General features: G+C 40.6%; 1 protein-coding gene across 12 annotated transcripts in view; it reads left to right on the forward strand.

Moving 5' to 3' along the window:
- The first annotated feature begins 2,219 nt into the window (after window positions 1-2,219).
- The window catches only part of Lpar1 (lysophosphatidic acid receptor 1), a 149,023-nt gene continuing 131,658 nt past the window's right edge, over window positions 2,220-19,584 (forward strand). The window contains exons 1-2 of one of the 12 annotated variants that reach the window (XM_087183563.1): window positions 3,538-3,580; window positions 5,182-5,392. Coding sequence is in view for 1 of the 12 variants with exons in the window: in XM_013073485.3 (XP_012928939.1) it covers window positions 2,888-2,929 (42 nt within the window). In the remaining 11 variants the exon portion in view is untranslated. Of the gene's footprint in view, window positions 2,930-2,981; window positions 3,153-3,261; window positions 3,944-5,181; window positions 5,393-19,584 lie in introns of those variants that run through there. The other 11 variants (XM_087183561.1, XM_021261137.2, XM_013073485.3 and 8 more) reach the window with 11 other exon arrangements.

Raw genomic sequence — 19,584 nt, forward strand, 5'->3', positions numbered from 1 at the left:
AATTTTCCAATCCCAACTAAAGACTTCTCAAATCAGAGTCTTTGGATCCCTAGACAACATCAATAATCTGATAAAGTCTACAATGCCCTTTAGGGTATGAATGCAAAAGCTTCACCTGAGGATCCTTCATCAAAAATTTCATTTTCCTGAGAATATCTTTTCTCATGCCTGACAGCACCAGCTGTTTTTGGCTTTATTGGAGACATTTGGAGAAGAAAACCTAAGAAATGTTGTCTGGCAAAGGACTGGAGACATGACTGCTCAAGAAAGGAAATAAGTTTGAATAACAAGAGGGCTTCAGACAGGTGAAAGCCTTAAGGAAAGGCTATCAAGGTGTACTCCTTCATTTTCATAGAAACAATATCGTCAATGTTAGTATTTTAAGAAGCCCATTTAAATATAATATCTTACTTTTTAAAGACAACTTGGAACCCTATGAAATAGACTGTGCTAGTATTATTATCCTATTTTAAAGATGAAAAAACCAGTTCATTTGAAACCTCATACTATTTTTGATGGGCTAATCTATATGCTGTCTTACATCTCCTTTTCTCTCTTTTATACTGGACATACAATCTACTTTTGATTTTCAAGTTACTGACCTAAAGCTGGCTGCAGAAGCAGCCTTATTCATACAGGCCCATGCTTGTTAGGAAGACAGGTCTGTCCAGGTAGACCTTTTATTTTGTTCTCCACAAGTAGAAGTTTTATTTTGTTCTTCAGTAGTCCAAATAAAGAGGAAGTAAAGTGTTTTACAGCAAATAACTTATTCTAAAGTTTTATTTAATGAGAACTTTTTTGTTTTTGCAATGGTGGCAAATGAACCAGGGCCTTGCAGTGAGTACCCTCCATCCCCTAATTTACCATTCAATATTCCTGTCTTATAATGACAGACTTCACATTGGATGTTAGCAGGATCACAGAGTCATTAAGGTAGTTAATACGTAGTTAAAGCAGAAGAAACTGCATTCCTCAAGAAGCCAAGAGATAAAAATCAATATATTAAAAATATTCAAGCTGAGTGCTAAATGCTATGTTAGAAACTCATTGGTACTATACCTTTGATTTATGGGGAAAGATTAATCATGAGAATAATTTATTTAAAATATTCTTTTCATTAGATATGGAAGTATTGGCTTTGAGAAATCCAAAAGGTGGAGTGTAGAAAGGAAAATTAGGTGTTAGGTGATTTTTCTTAACTGAATAGGGTGATAGTTAAAAACAATAGCTTCTTTTATTATATTCTTTTCTTATAAATATAAGGTATTATAAAAATACCATGAATATTTAAATTAAAAATTTTTATAGTAAAAGATACATTGATATTAATTCCCCTCAAAATACAGTTGAAGCAGTTCTAGCAGTTCTCTTTCATGAGTGTCTTTAGTTGTACTATTTATCCTGACCGTGTTGATGTCCAAAATTGATTCAAAACTTTTCATGATAATTTTGACTTTGGGGAAGAGGCAGCAATTGCATTGTGCCAAATCTGCTGGACAAGGTAGGTGAGAACACACCCTAATGTTTTCAAGGGTTGTTTTTCCATTGGATGGTACTCAGCAGTAACATTTTTTTTATCATATCTCATAAAGACATGAAAGAGGACTTCCATAATTGCTTTAGAATACAGCAAGAACGATGGCATAAGTGTGTTTGAAGCAAAGGGGTAGATTTTGAGGGGGTTAAAGTATGTATCTTCTACTGTAATCTTTGAAAATTTAAATATTCACTGTGTATTTTGATCACACCTCATACTTTATTGATAGATTTTACATTGAACATTTTCCAACTTATCTCAAATAAAATGCGTTAGTGTTTACACACGTCTACATAACTACGCAAACATAGTTGTCCTGTGCACGAGTGTTTTAGCACTGTGCATATATTAAAAGTTTATTTTTTCACATTTTCAGTAATTATTGTAAAATAAATAATAAATTAGTAGGAAAAGAGAGAAAGCAGAGTCGTTTAATGTTTATTTTATAAAGGTATTTGAAGGACTTTTTAAAAAAGGAAACGGTTTTGGCTAGTAAATGACCAGCAGCCTTCAGCATCCTGGGAAAACCACTTGGGCTTGGTCAAGGTTCTCAGCAGTCACTGACAGGAAATGGTCATGGTCTCCTCAGTGTGTAATTTACTGGAGGCTCGAAAAGGTTGTATTCTCTGCAAGAAATCTCACCGGCAACGCCCTGCCTCCTTGCCTCTCACTCCCTCTCAGGCTTATTCGGATCAGTGCTGCGGGGCCGCCCTAGTCCTAGGTACCACAGCAGGCCATAGCGGATTAAGCTTTTACTCCCAAGCAGCTGTGCGTGCTGGCCTTGTTGGAATGAGAGGCAGAGAATTCTGATCACCGGGAAACCGCGGGGAGCAGGAGTGGGAGGTGGGTGGGTGAGGTGTCGCCTGCAGGCGCCCACTCCCCATCCACTGAGAGTTGCTGCAGGACCTGAGCAAATCCGTATGGCTGCCACTCTCCAGAGAACGATCCCTGGGCCTTCGTCCAGCTCCGCTCCCGCCCACGCCTCCAGGTGTGCTTTCCCCGCCCTTAATTACTCTTACTAAAATTGATAGTTTGCACTTGCAAAATAACACTGGGAAAGCGGAAGAGAAATTTATAACCATGGATCTGGAGGACTAGGGGAGCAGAGAGGCACACTTGCTTTGGTCTGCCGCTCGTCAGTCAGAAAATCCAGAAGCAGAACACACACCTTTGCAGCAACAGTCTACCCTTCGTTCTGTGCAGCTTTCTATCTAGGGCTGCGCTGGGAGAAACTGCAACTTCTGGAAAGTTTAGAAACTGAACTACTCCAAAGAGGCCACGCTCCGAGGGATTTGCAGGCCCCGCGACTTTTCCTAGAGCTTTTCAAGTGGGGCAGAGAAACAGGACAAAATGAAAACGCACTGGACTCCCGCAAAGCTGTCGCGCCCAGGGGTGAGCGCAGGAGGACGGGTGGCAGTGGCGAGGAGGTGGCCTCGGTCCCCGCGGTGGCTTGTCTGATCTGGGGCGGGGTGTGGGGGAAGAAGGAGTCGGTAAAATAATGAATGGGAGCTCCCCCCACCCGCCCCCAGCCTGGCGACCTGCGGCCGCGGCGGGAACTTCAGCCAATGAATGGGGGAGGGGAGCGCACAGGCCGGGGCGCGGGGACGCCGCACAGGTAAGGGGTCGAGGTGGGGAGGGCGTCCGGGGGTGCCGGATTGGCTGACTTGTGCGGTGTGGAGCAAGCAGAAAGGAAAGGCGGGGGAAGAACGGAGGTCGGCGTCTGCTCTGCCTCCTAGGCCCTCCCTCTGCGTCCCCTCCCTGGCTGCCCCTGCCAACTCGCAGAAGCCGGGGCAGAAGGGGCCAAGCGTCGGCGCTCACCGAGTTGCGGCTCCTCGGCCGCCTTGGCGATCGCTGCCCGGATCTGGGGTGCCTGGCCCCGCGGAGCCCTCCCCGGCTTCCCCGCTGAGCACAGGACCTGGCGGGGTGGGCCCAGGGGGCGGCCCGGCTCTGGGCGACCGCTAAGGGGCGGACGGAGGGCCGCGTTCTGCAGGCCCCGGGGCGGGGGCGGTGGAGCGGGACGCTCGGCGGCTGCTGGGAGCGCAGGTAAAGGGGCGGGCGCAGCACCGGGAGGCGCCCCTGGGAGCGCAGCCAGTGGCCGGCCGCGGGACAGCCCCGCAGCCCAGCGGCGCGCTGGCTCCGTTGTCCCGCCGCAGACGGCTTTGTGGCCGTGTGCGCGCGCGGGTGCGAGGGAGAGAGTGAGTGTGAGTGCGCGCGCTCGCCCGGCCCGGCCCGGGTGAGTGGGTGTGCGCGCGTGCGAGGCGGCCTGCAGGAGGCGAGGCTCTCCTCTTCTTCCTCACCAACCGGTTGACGGAGCCCTGCTAGGGAAGTTGTCGCAGCCGCCGGGGCCACCGGCCCTGCTGTCCCCTGGACAGGTCAGTGTGTCGGGGGCCGCCCGGTGACACACAGGTAGCTTCTGAGCATCTCGGTCGGCGGGGGGAGCGGGAGGCTGGCGGAGGGCGGGAGGCTGGCGGAGGGCGCTCGGGGTCCCCCAGCGCCGCGTCTCTGGGGGACTTGAACGGCCGGGGCTTCTGGGCAGCGCGGAGCTCCTGCACCGCTGGCTTCTGGCTGGCGACTCTGTGGTCCAAGGGCTGAGGGCTTTTAAGTTTCTGTTCGGCTGCCGAACGTGCTTAGCAAGTAACTAGGAGGAGTGCAAGTCAAGGGAGGGACCTGGCTTTGCGTTGATGGCTTTGAAATCGATGGGCTCCTTTGGCTTGTGCGGGGCTACCTAGTTTGTTGCGAATGATTTAAAGTTTATTCTCGTTTTTTCCTTCTCTGCCATTTTGCCTTTGATGTTTAAGAGTGGTGGCACTCAGGACTTGTTGCTGCCTACAATCTGGGGCCTGAGGTGGTTGCTCTTTGCTACTGCTTCTCTTTCTTTTCCTTTTTGGTGAAATCTATGTTTTTTTGTTTTGTTTTTTTTTTTCCTTTCATGAATGTGGGTTACCAGTGCGTGCTCACTTGTGAAAGTTTCACTATGAATGTCTTGTTTCCCATTGGAATAGATACCCACTGGTAAACATAAATATTGAAAACGTAACTAGTTATTAAGGCCAAGTCCTCTATTCCTTCTGGCTCAAACAATCTGTTTTCCACCCATCTGCATGAGTGTCGTTTGCTCAGCCAACCTAACTGTGAAGCTAGAGTCTGTGATTCAAAGTTTGCAATTCCGGTTGAAGGGAGACTCTGCCCTTGGAAAACGGCTAAATTCTTGTAGGAAATTATTCCCTTGTCAGATAAGATGAATGCCAAGGAAAAAGTGTATGTATTAGACTTGTAGTTGTGTGAACCAAACTCAACTGAGTTCAAACACACACACACACACACACACACACACACACACACATTCACCTACTTGCTTCTGCCCTTAATTTTCCAAATGCAAAATTGTAAATAGTGGCTTTTTTGGGGGGTGGGGGGTGGGTGGGTGACCAGGAATCGAACTCAGGACCTTTCCCTTGCGAGGCAACAACATTGTAAATAATCTCTCTCCCTCTCTCTCCCTCTCTTCCTCTCTCCCCCTCTCCCCCTCTCTCCCTCTCTCCCTCTCTCCCTCTCTCCCTCTCTCCCTCTCTCCCTCTCTCCCTCTCTCCCTTTCTCCCTCTCCCCCCCCCCCCTTTCTTTCCCTGTTCTTTGAGGCTACCTAGAGAAAGCAGTAGGGTGAGACCAGAACGCACAGGTCCAGGAGCTGGACTGGCAGAGTGGACTGTCACGATCTGGCCCGCTTGCGCATGGCGTCCCCTAGCGGCGCAAACTGAGCCCTCTGGTCAGCTGCTGGTGGGTGTCCTCATCTGGAAAATGGAGAAGTTTGTTCATTTTTGCTGATCCTTCCTACCAGCTTCCCCAGACTGGAAACTGGTGAGTGGTTGTGCTGTGATAGAACAGTAGAAAGGACGAAAGGGGAGTATGAAAGGGTTCGTGGGAGAGGGAAATAGGAGGACAGCAGAGCCAAAAAGGTGGAAAAATTCCAACAGTAGGGAATGTCTGCAGCAGAAAGAAGGAGCTGGGAGGGAGTTGATTTCTTCTTCTTCCTCTTCTTCTTCCTCCTCTTCTTCCTCCTCCTCCTCCCCTTGTTGTTGTTGTTGTTGTTCTTCTTCTTCTTCTCCTCCTCCTCCTCCTTCTTCTCCTTCTTCTCCTTCTTCTCCTTCTCCTTCTCCTTCTCCTTCTCCTCCTCCTTCTCCTTCTCCTCCTCCTTCTCCTCCTCCTTTTCCTTTCCTTTTGCTTTTCCTCCTGCACAAAGGAATCAATAATACTCCCCTTTCTTCTGATCAATCTCTTGTTACCCTTATTAAAGCTTGCGCCTGCTTAGCGTTAAAATTGACATGAGATGGAGGTGATCTTTGTAGTCTGAGCTCTGCTGGGAATGCCCGGACTAGGTGGCGATTTCCATCTTCTCCAAGGAACAGCTGCTGGCCAGAGCTGTGGGCACCCCCTGCACTCTCAGTATCCCCTTGAGAAGTGGGAAAAAACAACAGAGGTGGGAATGTAAGTGGCAGCCCCTTTGAAACTTGTTTTCATTCAAAGCTAATATTTTCCAAAATATAACTTGATTTTTCCCCAAATTATACCATAGATTTCTTTTAAAGCTTTTATTAAACCTGTTCTACTCCACCTCCGGGAACATTAAAAAGTAATCTCAGTCGCTAAGTCTTTTTGATACAGTGACATTCTGTCTGAAGTTAGTGATTTTTTAGGGGGCAGGATCATTTCAAATGCTTAGTAAGCAAAGTTGCAATCTGGGCAGAATACACTATATCACTTTCTCTGGGAAGCTTTAAGTATTCAACAAATCACAACACTTTTAAAATGTAATTTGAGTTCATTTTTAATGTGTCTGCTTGATGTGTGATCTTACTGTTCTTTCATTTTTCCCTCCCCTCCTCCCCCCTCCCTTCCCCTTCCCTTTTCTTTCTTTTCCCTCTTTTCCTCCCTTCCTCCCTCATTTCTTCTCTTCTTTCTCTCCCAAGGTGGATATAGTCAGAAGCCTCAGTGATGAAAGCTGGAAGTTGTAAGGCCGTTGATTATAGGGAAATTTGGATGCTATTTTAAGGAGTTGTGCTACATGGGGATGGGGAAGTACTATTTGACCCCAAGATGCAAGAAGAAACTGAGTAACACATTTTGGGTCAGAGTGAGGGATAGAATGACTGAGGGAGGAAAGGGCTTTGGACTTGGTAGCCAATTTATTCAGCTTTCTTATATGAACATTTTAGAATAAACTAGTATGTGATTCTTTCCCCTCTTACTCCTTCCAAATTTGTAATTTCTTTGTACTTTTGAGAAATTCAATTTAGTAAAAAATTGTCTATGCTGTGATATATCTGGGCCTTCTGGAGGCTTTTGAGCGCATGTGTTGAACTCATTCTGCGGCCGCAGAGCTGACCATACATTTTTTTCTTTCTTTCTTTCTTTTTTGTTTAGGGAAGGGCTTACTGGTTAATGCTAATTTAAACATGACTCTTCTGGCAACTGGCAGTCTTGACCCTGTTTATGTTGTACATAGTATTTAACCACAGTGGTTGAATATTTGCCGCAGAGAAGAGGAAGAATTACAGTACTATTAGTTTGGAAATAGAGTCAATGACCCTGTAAAGGATGAGTGGTGGATCGAATCCTGAGAATCTTTTATGAAGTTTAATCTCCAATAGAAGTAGCTTGCTCAGTCCTGTAGAATAATATTTCTTTAAGAATGTCTCCTTTTTTTTTTTTTAAATCCCTGGGTCTCAAGTATTTAGCTCATTAGGTTCAAGAAGAATCTCCATGGCAGTAGTGGCCAGAACCTATTACATGCATGTTATTTGTTTTTCTTTTAAGACAAAAGATGTTAATGTGTAAGTTGTTTTTTCTAAGCTAAAACCTCAGTATTCAGGTTTAATTGCAGTGTTGGCCATTTGTGATAAATAAGTGAGCTTTGGGTTACAGTTTGGGCACTTGTGTCTAAAAGGTTCTCCATCACTTGGAAAGGTCTTTAGGTTCCCTCTCTAACCCCAAAGACTCATTGTTGGAGATGGCAATGAATAGGTTTTCAGCTCCATGCCAAAAGTGGAGCTGATTTAGGTGAAGGCTGTGAATCTGAAGATGCTAAGCTATTAAGGAGTCAGATAATTAAAAAAGATTAGGTAAGCTTCTTTTTACTTTCTTATGGATATAATTTGAATGAATGATTCCCCAGCAGGTTTTTTTTATACCTTCTGGAAAGGAACTCAGGATGGCATGTTTAATAAATTAAATTAGTTAAGATGAAGGACCCCAATGTTAGTACTGTATACTTTATTTCTTAGGAGATACAGTTTACCAATGGGTGTATGTGTGTGGGGAGTGGGGAGTTGTGGATGGGAATTGTGTTTAAATTCCTTAGTAAATTAGTATGATTTCATGTATTATTGACTTTTTGGGAGAGGCCCAAGGAAATTGTAGTAATACTTGGCTGTTAGCCTCAGTTATCTGATCAGTGCTAAAGAAACTTTAACCCTAAAGTTCACATAAAATTCAGTTTTTTCCCCCAGAAACGAAAGGGGACTATTTTATTACATGTATGGATTTAAGATTATTTTTTTCTTTTTGTGGTATTGTTTTTAAAAAGTAATATAATGACAGGGCAGACTTTTTAGTCCAGTGCTAAAATAAACATGTATAAGTCTGAATGAGGTAGATCAGGCTGTGCTTGTTGTGTTATGGAAGTAAAGGAAAATGATTTCAAAACCAACCTCTTTCTATAAATGAAAATCTGAAATTTGGACTAATAATACTTGACTGTGGGTCCTTATTTAGGCTACATGTCCAAGCTTGCAACTTTTAGTTAAAGAAAATTTTGTCCATTATGGCCATTATATGTGTCTGCATTTCCAAAGGTTTATGATACACTATACAGTGACTGCTACTGTGAACCATTCTTCTTTAGCACATTTCCCTTTATTCATTATCTTAAATGTTGAAACAATGAACTAGGCTAGGCATTGTAAGAATCTACTATACTCAGTTTTCTTTCCCTATGTCCAGGTGGTTCTCCTAGACCAATCCCTAACCACATGCATTCTGAAATTCTTCCCTCATAGAAGGATGTTCCAGGCTCTTTGGTAGGAGAACTGAATCAGGGGCAGAGGAGACATGCTCTGTTCAACCCTGGGGGTACTTAAATTAACTGCCTACTGCCTACAGGCATTGTACTAGGTACAGGCAGGAATTTTACCCTCTAGGAGGGGCCCACAGATTTATTAAAAGGTAATCACAATTCAGTGGAACAAGATTATGAGAGAGGTAAATTCCTGGCACTAGGTGAGAACGGGGTGGGGTAGGCAGAACACCTGATCCTGAAGGTCAGGGAGGGAACTAGTAGATTAGGATCTGGGAGGACCCTAGGAGATAAATGCAGTCTTGAACAGGAAAAAGGAAGATAGAGGTGGCTAGGAGTTTCCTGTTTCCAATTTTTTTATGGCTGAATAGATCAAAGGACCTTTCTTTCTGCATCTCTAAAATAGGAATGAGAACTGATAGGATCTGTTTGCCAGTACTAGTTTTCATTTACATGTTCTTGAATTTATATTATTCATTCATTTATTCAATCCATATTTGATAAGTATTTGTTGGGCATCCACCATATACTGGGAGAGGAGAGAAAAGGAGACACATAAGGCCTCTTCTGTCATGGAGCTTGTGTTTTATCATAGTCCATTAATCACTGAAGTTCTTTTGAAATGTTTTCCAATATGGGGGCATGCCTGTTGGGTTAGTCTTCAACTTGAGGAAAGTTTTCCTTAAACCAGTCTCAGTGCTTTCAGGTCAGACAACTTTTCTTCTTTAGGGGACAGAACCTGGCATTCTCACCTTTATTTTGCAAACTTGTACTGTTTTGCCAAGATTTACCTGTTAGCTGTAAGACTCCAGAGACCAACCCAGCTGTATTTTATCTGTAACCTTGGCAGGCTTCCACCTCACTCTGGCTCTTCCCACTTTTGTCCCAACTCGTGTTTCCGTGTTTCCGTGTCTATCTTCAGTTTATGGCCTCCTTCCTAGAAAAAAATCCTAATCTGGTGTTTGTGGGATTTATTTTGAGGTCATGCTATGGCTATGCTGTGCTTTTTGTTCATGCATTTCACTTATGTTCTTGTCACTGAAGAATACGGACATAGCAGGAAGCATTCCAGCCAAAAGAAGGTAGCTGCAGTCTTTTGTAAAAGTATGGGGTTTCTGTAATGATTCAAGCACTGTAGATACAGGTATGTCTGAAATACATAAAATAATCTCCTTACCCATCTAATGTGACCTTTTTGTCATCAGTTTGTTATGCAGCCTTCCATTCTTATCTTTTGCTTATGCAAGCCTAGAAAACTGTATGTGTTTATGTTTTCACATACTCATGCACACGTTCGAGCATGTGTATCTGCACTTGCCTCTATTCTTTCTTGTTATAGTGAGGCTGTACCTGAGGCTGCCATCGAGGGTAGGAAGTTTGAACCCAGAAAGGCTGGCATGGGTTCTTCTTAAATTGGTACAGCATGATATTGCTCAATTAAGACATCTTGTCAGAGTGATATGAATGCCTAGTTGTTATGAATGGGAAATAAGAAAACTATTTCCAGCTGCATGATAATCAACACGACAAATATCTTTGCAGAGACTGTTATTTCTACAGGGACTGCTGCATGTATGTCTCAGTCAAGGGGAGGATGGGAGTTTTGGAACACAAGTTCAGCATCTGTGAGCCTTTTGTTAGGTAGAAATCAAAGCATGAGTGGAAGGCCTATCAACCACTTGTACAGCAGATAGGTGAAGTTGGTACATTATAGGCAGGTTTCATTGTGGGAGCATTACGCAAAGGTCCCCTCTCCCCAAGAGGCCTGTAATCAGAAGATGATAAGGATGACTAATTCTTACTAAGGGAGTAACACAGCTGAAACAGAATTGCCTTTTGTTAAGGGGCTGCTCTGCCTTCTTGGACTGTGATTGGTTGGGAGAAGGATTATTTTCATGTCAAGAAAATGAGGCATTCATTGTATCCCCATATTTATTGTAGTCCCACAGAGAACTGCCTGGATTACTTTCTGAGAAGACACAGAGATGGAACGATTTAAAGACTAGGACATGATGACTGATTTTTCCAAATTCAGTGTGATCTGTTCTTTGGTCACTTATGAGACCCTATCAATTCAGTTTCATGCAACTAATATCTTGGCATACTTCTGTGTCCTCATGGTTGGCTGAGAACACTAACAAGTCAGAGAAAAAAAAAAAAATCAAGAAGCCAGCAACCAAAGAAACATGGTCTCTGCTCTTGAGTAACTTATAAACATGAAGAGAAGATATGGATACAAATGACTAAGATGAGGCAGACAGTGATAAATATTGTAAACCAAACTTTAGACAAAGCTGTCTGCATGTAGATGAGGCTGGATGGAGAGGGTAAGTCAGCCTCTGAGTAGAGAGTGTGAGGTGCATGGCAGTAGGATGCTGGCTTCAGATTTGCGCAGAAGCCCATTCCATTTAGAGGAGTAATAAGGAAGGCCCAGGGTGGACATAGGAATGACAGGCTTGGGGAAGGGTGCCTGGAGTTTATGTTTTCTGCCAGAGAGTTGTAGTGCACATGGAGATAGTCTTCAAGGTCATGGAGGGTGCTGGGTACAAAAAAAGGGGGTATGTTGATGCCATCGACAGACATGAGAGTATGAAGATTGTTGCAGTGAAGTTAGTTTTAGACATGTCTAAAAGCCCACAGGGAAAAAATAAATAAAAGCCCACAGGAAGGGATGTTCAGCTGGTATCTAGAAATTTGAGGTTGAAGTTTAGCTTAGAAGTCACAGTTTGTGGTATTCATTAATAGTTGTACAATGAACAGTTGTCACATGTAAATGCCAGTGAAATGTATGTGATTAGCTGGAGAGAAATCTTAGAGTGAGAAGAGTGACATATTCAATATTTTAACAAGGATATGACGTGGTTCAATTCTTTAGGTTATATTTCTTTAGCTGATGATTAAATTCACTGAGCATCTATTGTGGCTTCTCTTCCTGAGCTGGTTCTGGGATGATATAAAGCAAATGGTGTGGATTTCAGTGTAATGGTCCTTTGGGGTGAACAAAAATCCCTGAGACAATCCACTGCAGCTGCTCTTATCTGAATAATATCCGTATAATTATTGGGAGGTTGGTGGTGACTGGGGGCTAAAGAGAATTGCAGATATAGTTTTAACTTATGGTAGGACTAAGAGCAGTGAGTGTCATATTGCTGTCTTTACTATAAAACAGATAGACTTTTAAGGAAAACTTTGGAAATTATAATAGCCTACAGACCACATTTTGTGAAATTCCATCAGAATGGAGGTTTTAAAAATCTGGTAAGTCATTTTAAGATTTCATTGCCTAATGAAGATAAAAAGTAGGATACAGTACAACTTGGTTACTGACCTGCTTCTAATTAAGAATTAATTTCCATTTTAGATAACAAAGTAGGCATGCTTTCTTGCAAATAAGATAGAACACAGTAAATTTATTCTTCTCTTTAAACTTTTATAATTCTTCAAGATTATGCTAATTTCCATTTAGTAGTAAAGACTGTAAATATATGCTCATTTTGGAACATTTAGAATGTATCGGAGACCATCTGTAGTTCAATAATAACTTCTGTATTCCATTTTGGCATAATTTCTTGCAATTTAAAAAGGTTTATTTTTCTGGAAATTTAATAGCATTTTGCTTTGTGCACACGCTGTTAAAATTTTTCATTGTGAACTTCTAATAATGGCATAATTTTCACAATATGTAACATGTATCATATGCAATTACTCATCCTTATCTCTCCTTGCTTCTTTCAGTCTCTCTCTCTCTCTTTTTTTGGCGGGGACTGGGGTTTGAACTCAGGACCTTGTGCTTTTGAGGCAGGTGGCTGGGCCACTGAGCTAAATCTCTAGCCCTTTGTCACTCTCTTTTGATGGCTTTGCTTTTCTGCCCATCTTTAGATGCTGACATTCTCAGAGTTCTAGTCTTACAGTCTTTACGGAGGAGCTTATCTACTCAGGGACTGTGGTCTCTAGATCTTTGCCATCAACTTTCTGCTCTGCCTGGAATGCTGTTTTCCTAGGCATTCATGCTCATTTTTATATCTTAAAGGTTCCCACCTTCTTGGTGAAGCCTTCTGTATCAGTCAGCATTTACTAGAGAAACAGATATAACACAGGAAATACAAATATATATGAGTTTACAAGATTGGCTTACAGTGGCCACCCACAGAGTTGGATGAGGAAGAGTGCAGAGGCTCTGTCTGAACACTGGAGACCAAAGGACCTAGTCGAAGGTCTGGACCTCACTGCAGTGTCCCATGCGAATCTATATCAGAAGGCCGAGGGCCGGGGATTTAGCTCAGTGGTGCTGTGCTTGCCTTGCAAGCAAGCACAAGGTCCTGAGTTCGATCCCTGGTACCAACAAAAAAAAAGGCCAATGGGTCTTCAGTAGAAGCCAGGAGATGATGTCCAAGGTGAAGGCAATTGGAGCTCCTCTGAAGAGACAGAAGTAATCCGTCCTTCCTCATTCCCCCTTTATACCATTCAAAGGATGAGCCACCCTAGGGTGTGGAATTGCTGAGAGGATTTAGTTATGCTTCTCTTAACTAAACTTCTCAAGTTGACACAACCAATCAACAATCACACCTTCTAACTCCTACATTTAAAATTGCATGATCTTTCCTGTTTATCTAGCTTGCCTAATACATACTTTCTTTGTCATTGTACTTATTTTCCCACTTCTTAGATGAGGGAAAGGATTTCTTTTTAAATTTCTGTTTTATTTTCTGCTGTTTTCCCATCGCTTAGTACAACAACTTGTCCATGGTAAAAACTCAAAGTTTTAAGTAAAAAACCTGAATGAACTTATTCTTGATAAATATTTGAATAAATGAAATGAATGAATCTACTAAGTGTAGTATAATAAATAAGATAAAGTCTTGACTTCATGAGATTTGTGATCCAGTGAAGAAGACACTCATTGGGTACCTGCCCCCATGTGACTCACATTAGGTAGAAGAGCAGGGTGGCCTAAAAGAGTCCAAGGTCAGGGGTTGACCTTGCCTAGAAGGGTGAGGAAAGTATCTCTGGCACCGGAAGGGTGAGTCAAGTTAGCTAAACAAAACTGGGAAGTGAGGATGGAAGAGGAGGGAGACTGGTTTATGACAAAAAGAAAATCAAGAAAATAGACACAACTTTGATTCTCATTTCTGGGTTGAACTTAGGTTATTTGTTTAAATGAAATTATGTAAGGATAGAAATTTATTAACTTTGTTGGCACTTTTGATGGTCAGTGTTTCATTTTCAGTACATTTTGAAATAATCAATTTTTATTTTAAATTTTGAGTCAATGAGGAGGAAGTGCCATCTGAAAGTGGCACTTATTAAAAATGGGACTAGTTTTAATTATGTTTTATCCTAATACTAAGCACTGTAAATTTTAAAAGAGTGCAGGGAAAGTGAAAGCTCTGAATACCTGACTGCATTGGGAATGCTGCTAGTGGTTCAGTATGTGTTGGCTGAAGACTGCTTTATTGTAGGTGCTTTATACATGTGAACTTTGCATTAATTACTGGTTTTGTTTATTCTGGTAAGTGAACATGGATTATTGTACTTGTCACCTGTAGAAAACCATGCTTTTTCCAAGCATTAAGAAAACAGAAACCTACTTCTTGTGGATTAAGGGTTTCTGTTTCCTGTACGCTTAAAAGGGGCATGGTTTTCTATAGGTTAAAAGTATAATGTATGTTTATTAACTCAACCACTACAATATTATTATTCACATACTCTTTGCCCTGTTTTCTACTTGAGCTGTTATAGACCAATGATAGTCTTTTAGTATGTCTCTACAAATGGGCTTCTGTCAAGAGGTTTGTAACAGTTTCTATGTGTTAAATAACATAGTATGAAATACATAAAGGTTCCAATTTGGCCTTTGTTATTTTTCATTAATATAAAATAACTCTGTGCATTTGTAACTACATTGTTTTTGGCTGATATCAATGTTGCCAATTCTCTTTTGTTTCTTCTTTTTTATATTTGTCTGAAATGATTTCATTGGTGCTTCTTATGTTAGACTTTGGCATCATTTTATTTCATATGTCTGCTGGTAAGCAACATTTAATTAGATTTTGTTTTGAAATGCCTTGTAATAGGGAAACATTACTTTTACATTTATTGTTATGAATGATCCATATGATATTAATTCTTACTCTTAAATTTTCTTTTTGATGTGAAAGGTATTACAGCTTCTGTAAAGAACACTGGCTTTGAGGCATTACCGTATTTTAAGGCCTCTTCCACTGATACATAGCTCCATGGCTGTAAAGTACGTGTTTCTAGGCCTATAGTTCTTTATTTGTGCAGAAGCAACACACACACACACGCACACACACACACACACAGACAAATTTTCAATTAATTCTTTGCAAGTGCCTGGTACAATGAATGTATTACCTGCCATTAATATTATCATTATTGATAGGCTGAGTCATATAAAATTCCTGGTGTCTGACTGCTGTTCTCTTATAAAAATGGCAATTTCATATGGTTCCATCTAGTATACTTTTTAGCCTTTTTCTTATTTATTTGTATATTTTTTGTTCCATATATTTGTAGTATTATAAAATGGCCCAATTCAGTTTTTAGTTTTATTAGTGATTGCCTACATTTTCCAAATACATTCATAAAGCTATATTTCTCTGATTCCCAAAGGTAAGATTAAATCATAACTTTAATCCTATTCCTGTGCACATTCAAGAATTGAGTATACCTTTGGTTTTCTTGTTCCTTCTCAGTTTCCATTATGGATATAATTATTTATTTATTTTACTTACTAACTTTTAAGTGTAGACTTTTGTATTGTATTCTCTAATCAAATCTGTAGTAGTGCTTTGTATGTCACTATAATTTAATTAGTTTTGATTCTCATTGGCACTTGGGGCCTTTTGGGGTTCTTGCTTTGATTATCTTCAATGCTATAAGGGGGAAAAACATAATGAGGTGCCTCATCTGACTTTGAGTGATTCAAGTTTTCCTTGGGTAAGTGACATTTGATTAGGCCTGCAGAGATGGGTTGATGTTGTGAAGAGCTAAGTAGGGGTACATGTATGGGATTGTACAGTCATGGAAGAAGTGAGTAAGGGAAAGAAAACAGTACTAGAAATGAATGACCAGTGGAAGGTCATCTTTCTTGTTTGATGAGTTGGCATTTTTTGGCTATACTTGGAGAGCTTCCTGTTTGTGGCATTATTCCCCCTCACTTGGGAAAAGTCAAACAGAAATAGAAAGGATTTGGGGGAGAGATAGATGAAGAAATTAGAACACTGAAGTGAGGCTTTTGATAAGTGAGGGTCAAATTGTTATTTCATAGTTTGGTGGTCATTTTTAATAATGGTAGGAGTTATGGCTCTGCTAATATTTTCATTTTTAATTTACATTTTTACTGCAATATAGCTTTAGGGTTCATTTTCCCCAATTTTAAAAAGCTGTGTAAAGAGTTCTAAAATTTTTTAAAAATTGGAAATATGTAAAGTAAGTTTGAGACAAAATGAGACAGGAAATCATGATTGAATGCCATTTTTCCTACTTCTGTCCATGGAGGCTCTGAGAATACTAAACTTTTCTAGATCTTGGGATTCTTGTCTTAAAAATAGAGGATGTGTAATTAGTTTGCCCATATCATTCCCCAGTTTTATTGTTCAGTGGCTGTATATTTTGATTTTAAATTTTGTTCTGGCTATTTAATCTTAACAACTTGACTCCATGCCATTTAGCTAATCTCATCCAAGAAGCTCAAACTAATGCTGGGAGAACTCTAAGTGTTTGCATCCTTCTATGTTTTTGTAAGGTAAGGATCAGGTAGCATTAACACCTTTCTTTGGACTGTGCTCAAAGCATGGAAGAATGGATGAAGATTAGAATTTCTTGAGCCAATCTTTAAGACTTTAAATTGCAGTTTGTAGTTTGACTACATTTGACTTTAAATTTTTAAAAAATATCTCAGGTTCAGTGAAGATGGAAAAAAATCATTATATTAGATTTATCTGCTGGATGCTTGCTTTGAAAAAATGTGAGGTATCTAAGTTATGTATAATCCACATTTATAAAAACTCACTGAACAGTGGGTGATATAACTTCAAAGAGATTTAAAGAGCTAAGGGATCATTCAGAGAACAAATTCAATTTTAAAGGCTACTCCAAGTTTAATGTTTTGTAAGCAATAGGCTTTATGTAGAAGGGAATAAATCAACTTTTCATTTTTTTTAACCAGCTTTATTGAGTTATAATTGACAATTATGTTGAAGTATAATTGTAGTTTAAAAAATTTTACAACATGATAATTTGATACACATATGTATTATGGAATGATTACCACAACCAACAAGCTAGTCAACACATCTGTCATTCTACATGATTGCCTTTTTTTGACAGTGAGAAGACTTATATACAGTACAATATAACTATAATAGTCACTATGCTGTATGTTACATTTGTAGAACTTATTTATTTTATAATTGAAAGTTTGTACCCTTTAACAAAAATAATCCTATTTCCCCCACCAAATTGGCTTTCCTCATCATTGTGTTAAATTAGTTGACTCAAATACATTTAAACCTTATTTTTGTCATTTGAAATATGTAGTCTTTCGGTTTTACTTATTACAATATGAATAGTTTATTATACTTATTTTTTTGTTTAGAAATTGAAGGGGAAAATAAGATGGATGCCTTTTCAGTTTGAGTTCTACCTAATTCCTCATTCATAATAAATATTTACTCAGGAAGTCCAGGTGACTGTGGAATTTTACTTGGAATGTCTTAGTGCTGATTCATCAGCTTGTATTTCTTTACTTGCTATTGAATATCTGATTTCTGTGTGGAAACTGGCCAGAACTCCAGGCTCCTGATCTGGAACAAGGCAGGGCCAGGTCACACAGGCACAGGAAGTGTTTGAGATCATACAAGGTCTAGGTCCAGGTGGGTAATAGGCAAGAGTATTGCTTGAGGATAGTACTAGAAACTGGTTTGGTTAGAAGGGGGTGGAGTCATGGGGTTGGATTAGGTTTAAGGCTGATGGAGCCAGAAAGAAACACAGAGTACTCTGACTTTGAGGAAAGCATTCTGTTTAGGGTTAAGAGAAAAATGAGCTAGACAAAAGTCTAAAGCTACATGGAGAAATTTTGTTTTCAGAGCTCAAAGCATCAGTTTCTTCTCTGCTTGTTCAAGGGAATCTCAACCCTGAAGTGGTGTTTTGTCATTGTGAACTTGGGAGACTGTCCTGGCTCCTCCTCAAGCATTTGGCCATCTCAGAGTGGAGAAACACAAGTCCTCATCTGATTAGCATTAGGAATCCTAATGAATGCCATTTCCCTAGAAGCAGAAATCAGTCCAGGTTTAAATATGTTATTCCTGCAAGAAATTTATCGTGAAACATATTCAACCTTTGCTGTGGATTGAACTGTGTCACCCCTTCCTGGTATTCCTATATTGATGCCCCAGACACAATATGTCTATGTTGGAGACAGGGCTTTAGGAGGTAATTCATATTAAGTGAAGTTGTAAGAGTGGGGCCCTAGTCCAATAGGGTTGATAGTTTTGGAAGAAGAAGAGGGAGCTTTCCCCACATCCATGCTCTGAGAAAAGGCCATGTGAGTTCACAGTGAGGTCTTCCTGTGTGCAATCCAGGAAGAGCCCTTGCTGGAAACCAACCCCACTGGCAACCTGTTCGCAGACTTCTAGCCACTAGAGTTGTGAAAAAATAAATTTCTGCTGTTTAAACTACACAGTCTATGGTAGTTTATTATGGTAGTCTAAGCTGACTTATATAATATTTCATTAATTTTGGTTAGGAAGCTAAGTATTAACTCAGGCCAGTAGCCATCAATGGCAGAGGCTTGAGACCTACTTAGGATCATTCTGTTACATGGAAAATATACAGGATCATTTACTTAACTATCTCTTCCTTTTCCATTCTTCAGTCCATTTTAATGGCAGAACAGCTCAGTCGGTAAACACATACATGTACACACATGTGCGCGCACACATACGCATTTTAAGTGTTTTCAGTAAACGCACTTAAAACATATAAAACCAATTAACTCATTTTAAACTATTTTTTATGTGAAATAAGGCTTAATGTATTCTTAAAAATATTTTATAAATTATTTTGAGGCCATGTCATGATAGTGTTTAAATTTTTAAAAACACTCCTATTGACAGTTTCCACTTGTTCAGTGTATATTCTTCAGATTGGTCTACATAAACTTTATTTTCATCAGGGCCGGGGATTTAGCTCAGTGGTTCTGCCTCCCGCCTTGCAAGCTCAAGGTCCCGAGTTTGATTCCCGGTACCCCCCCCCCCCCGAAAAAAGGGAAAAAACTATTTTCTTCAGATGCCATTGTATTTTAGCCAGGGGCCACTTTAATGTTTAGGGGGAAATAAAATAAGCTTCCTTCAGAGGTAATTTATCACTTCACCCATTACTAGAAGTAGTCACATGAAATGGAATTAAATTTGACATCCTACTAATGATTGCTTTTCAGACCTTGGAGATACAAGATGAGTAAGATGGAGGCCTATCTTCAGAAAACTCAGCAACAGTCAAGAGGAGAAATGAATGAAAGTATTGTGTAATGCATGCAGGGTTAGAAGTTTGTTGCATGTATGTTTTTCTTGAGAATATGATGAAATTTAATAAGCACAGGAAGGAAATGTAGAAAGAGGAACTGAGAATATGTTTAAGCAGCAACTGGGGGTCCATCTCAAGGTCTTGGCTATGTATTAGTGAAGGGCCACACACTTTACTGTTCTTTCATGTGGTGGACATGATTGAGGGACACAATCAGCTGTGTGACCCAGACAGCCTACGAGGATAAGGACTAATGGAGAAGGGGGAGGAGGACATGACTTTTCACAGTGCTGGGAGGAGAGAGGGTTTTATCTATGGTTCTTCAAGTTTTTAAGAATTGTAAATATTTTTTTAAATGTTTATTTTAAAAATTAAAAAATTTATTTGTGCATGTTTATAGTACATAATGATTATGTATTTTAAAGTGATG

Source organism: Heterocephalus glaber, unplaced genomic scaffold, assembly GCF_053883595.1.
Source record: "Heterocephalus glaber isolate CG9 unplaced genomic scaffold, H.glaber_assembly_v1.0 deba00001481, whole genome shotgun sequence".
NCBI lineage: Eukaryota > Metazoa > Chordata > Mammalia > Rodentia > Bathyergidae > Heterocephalus > Heterocephalus glaber.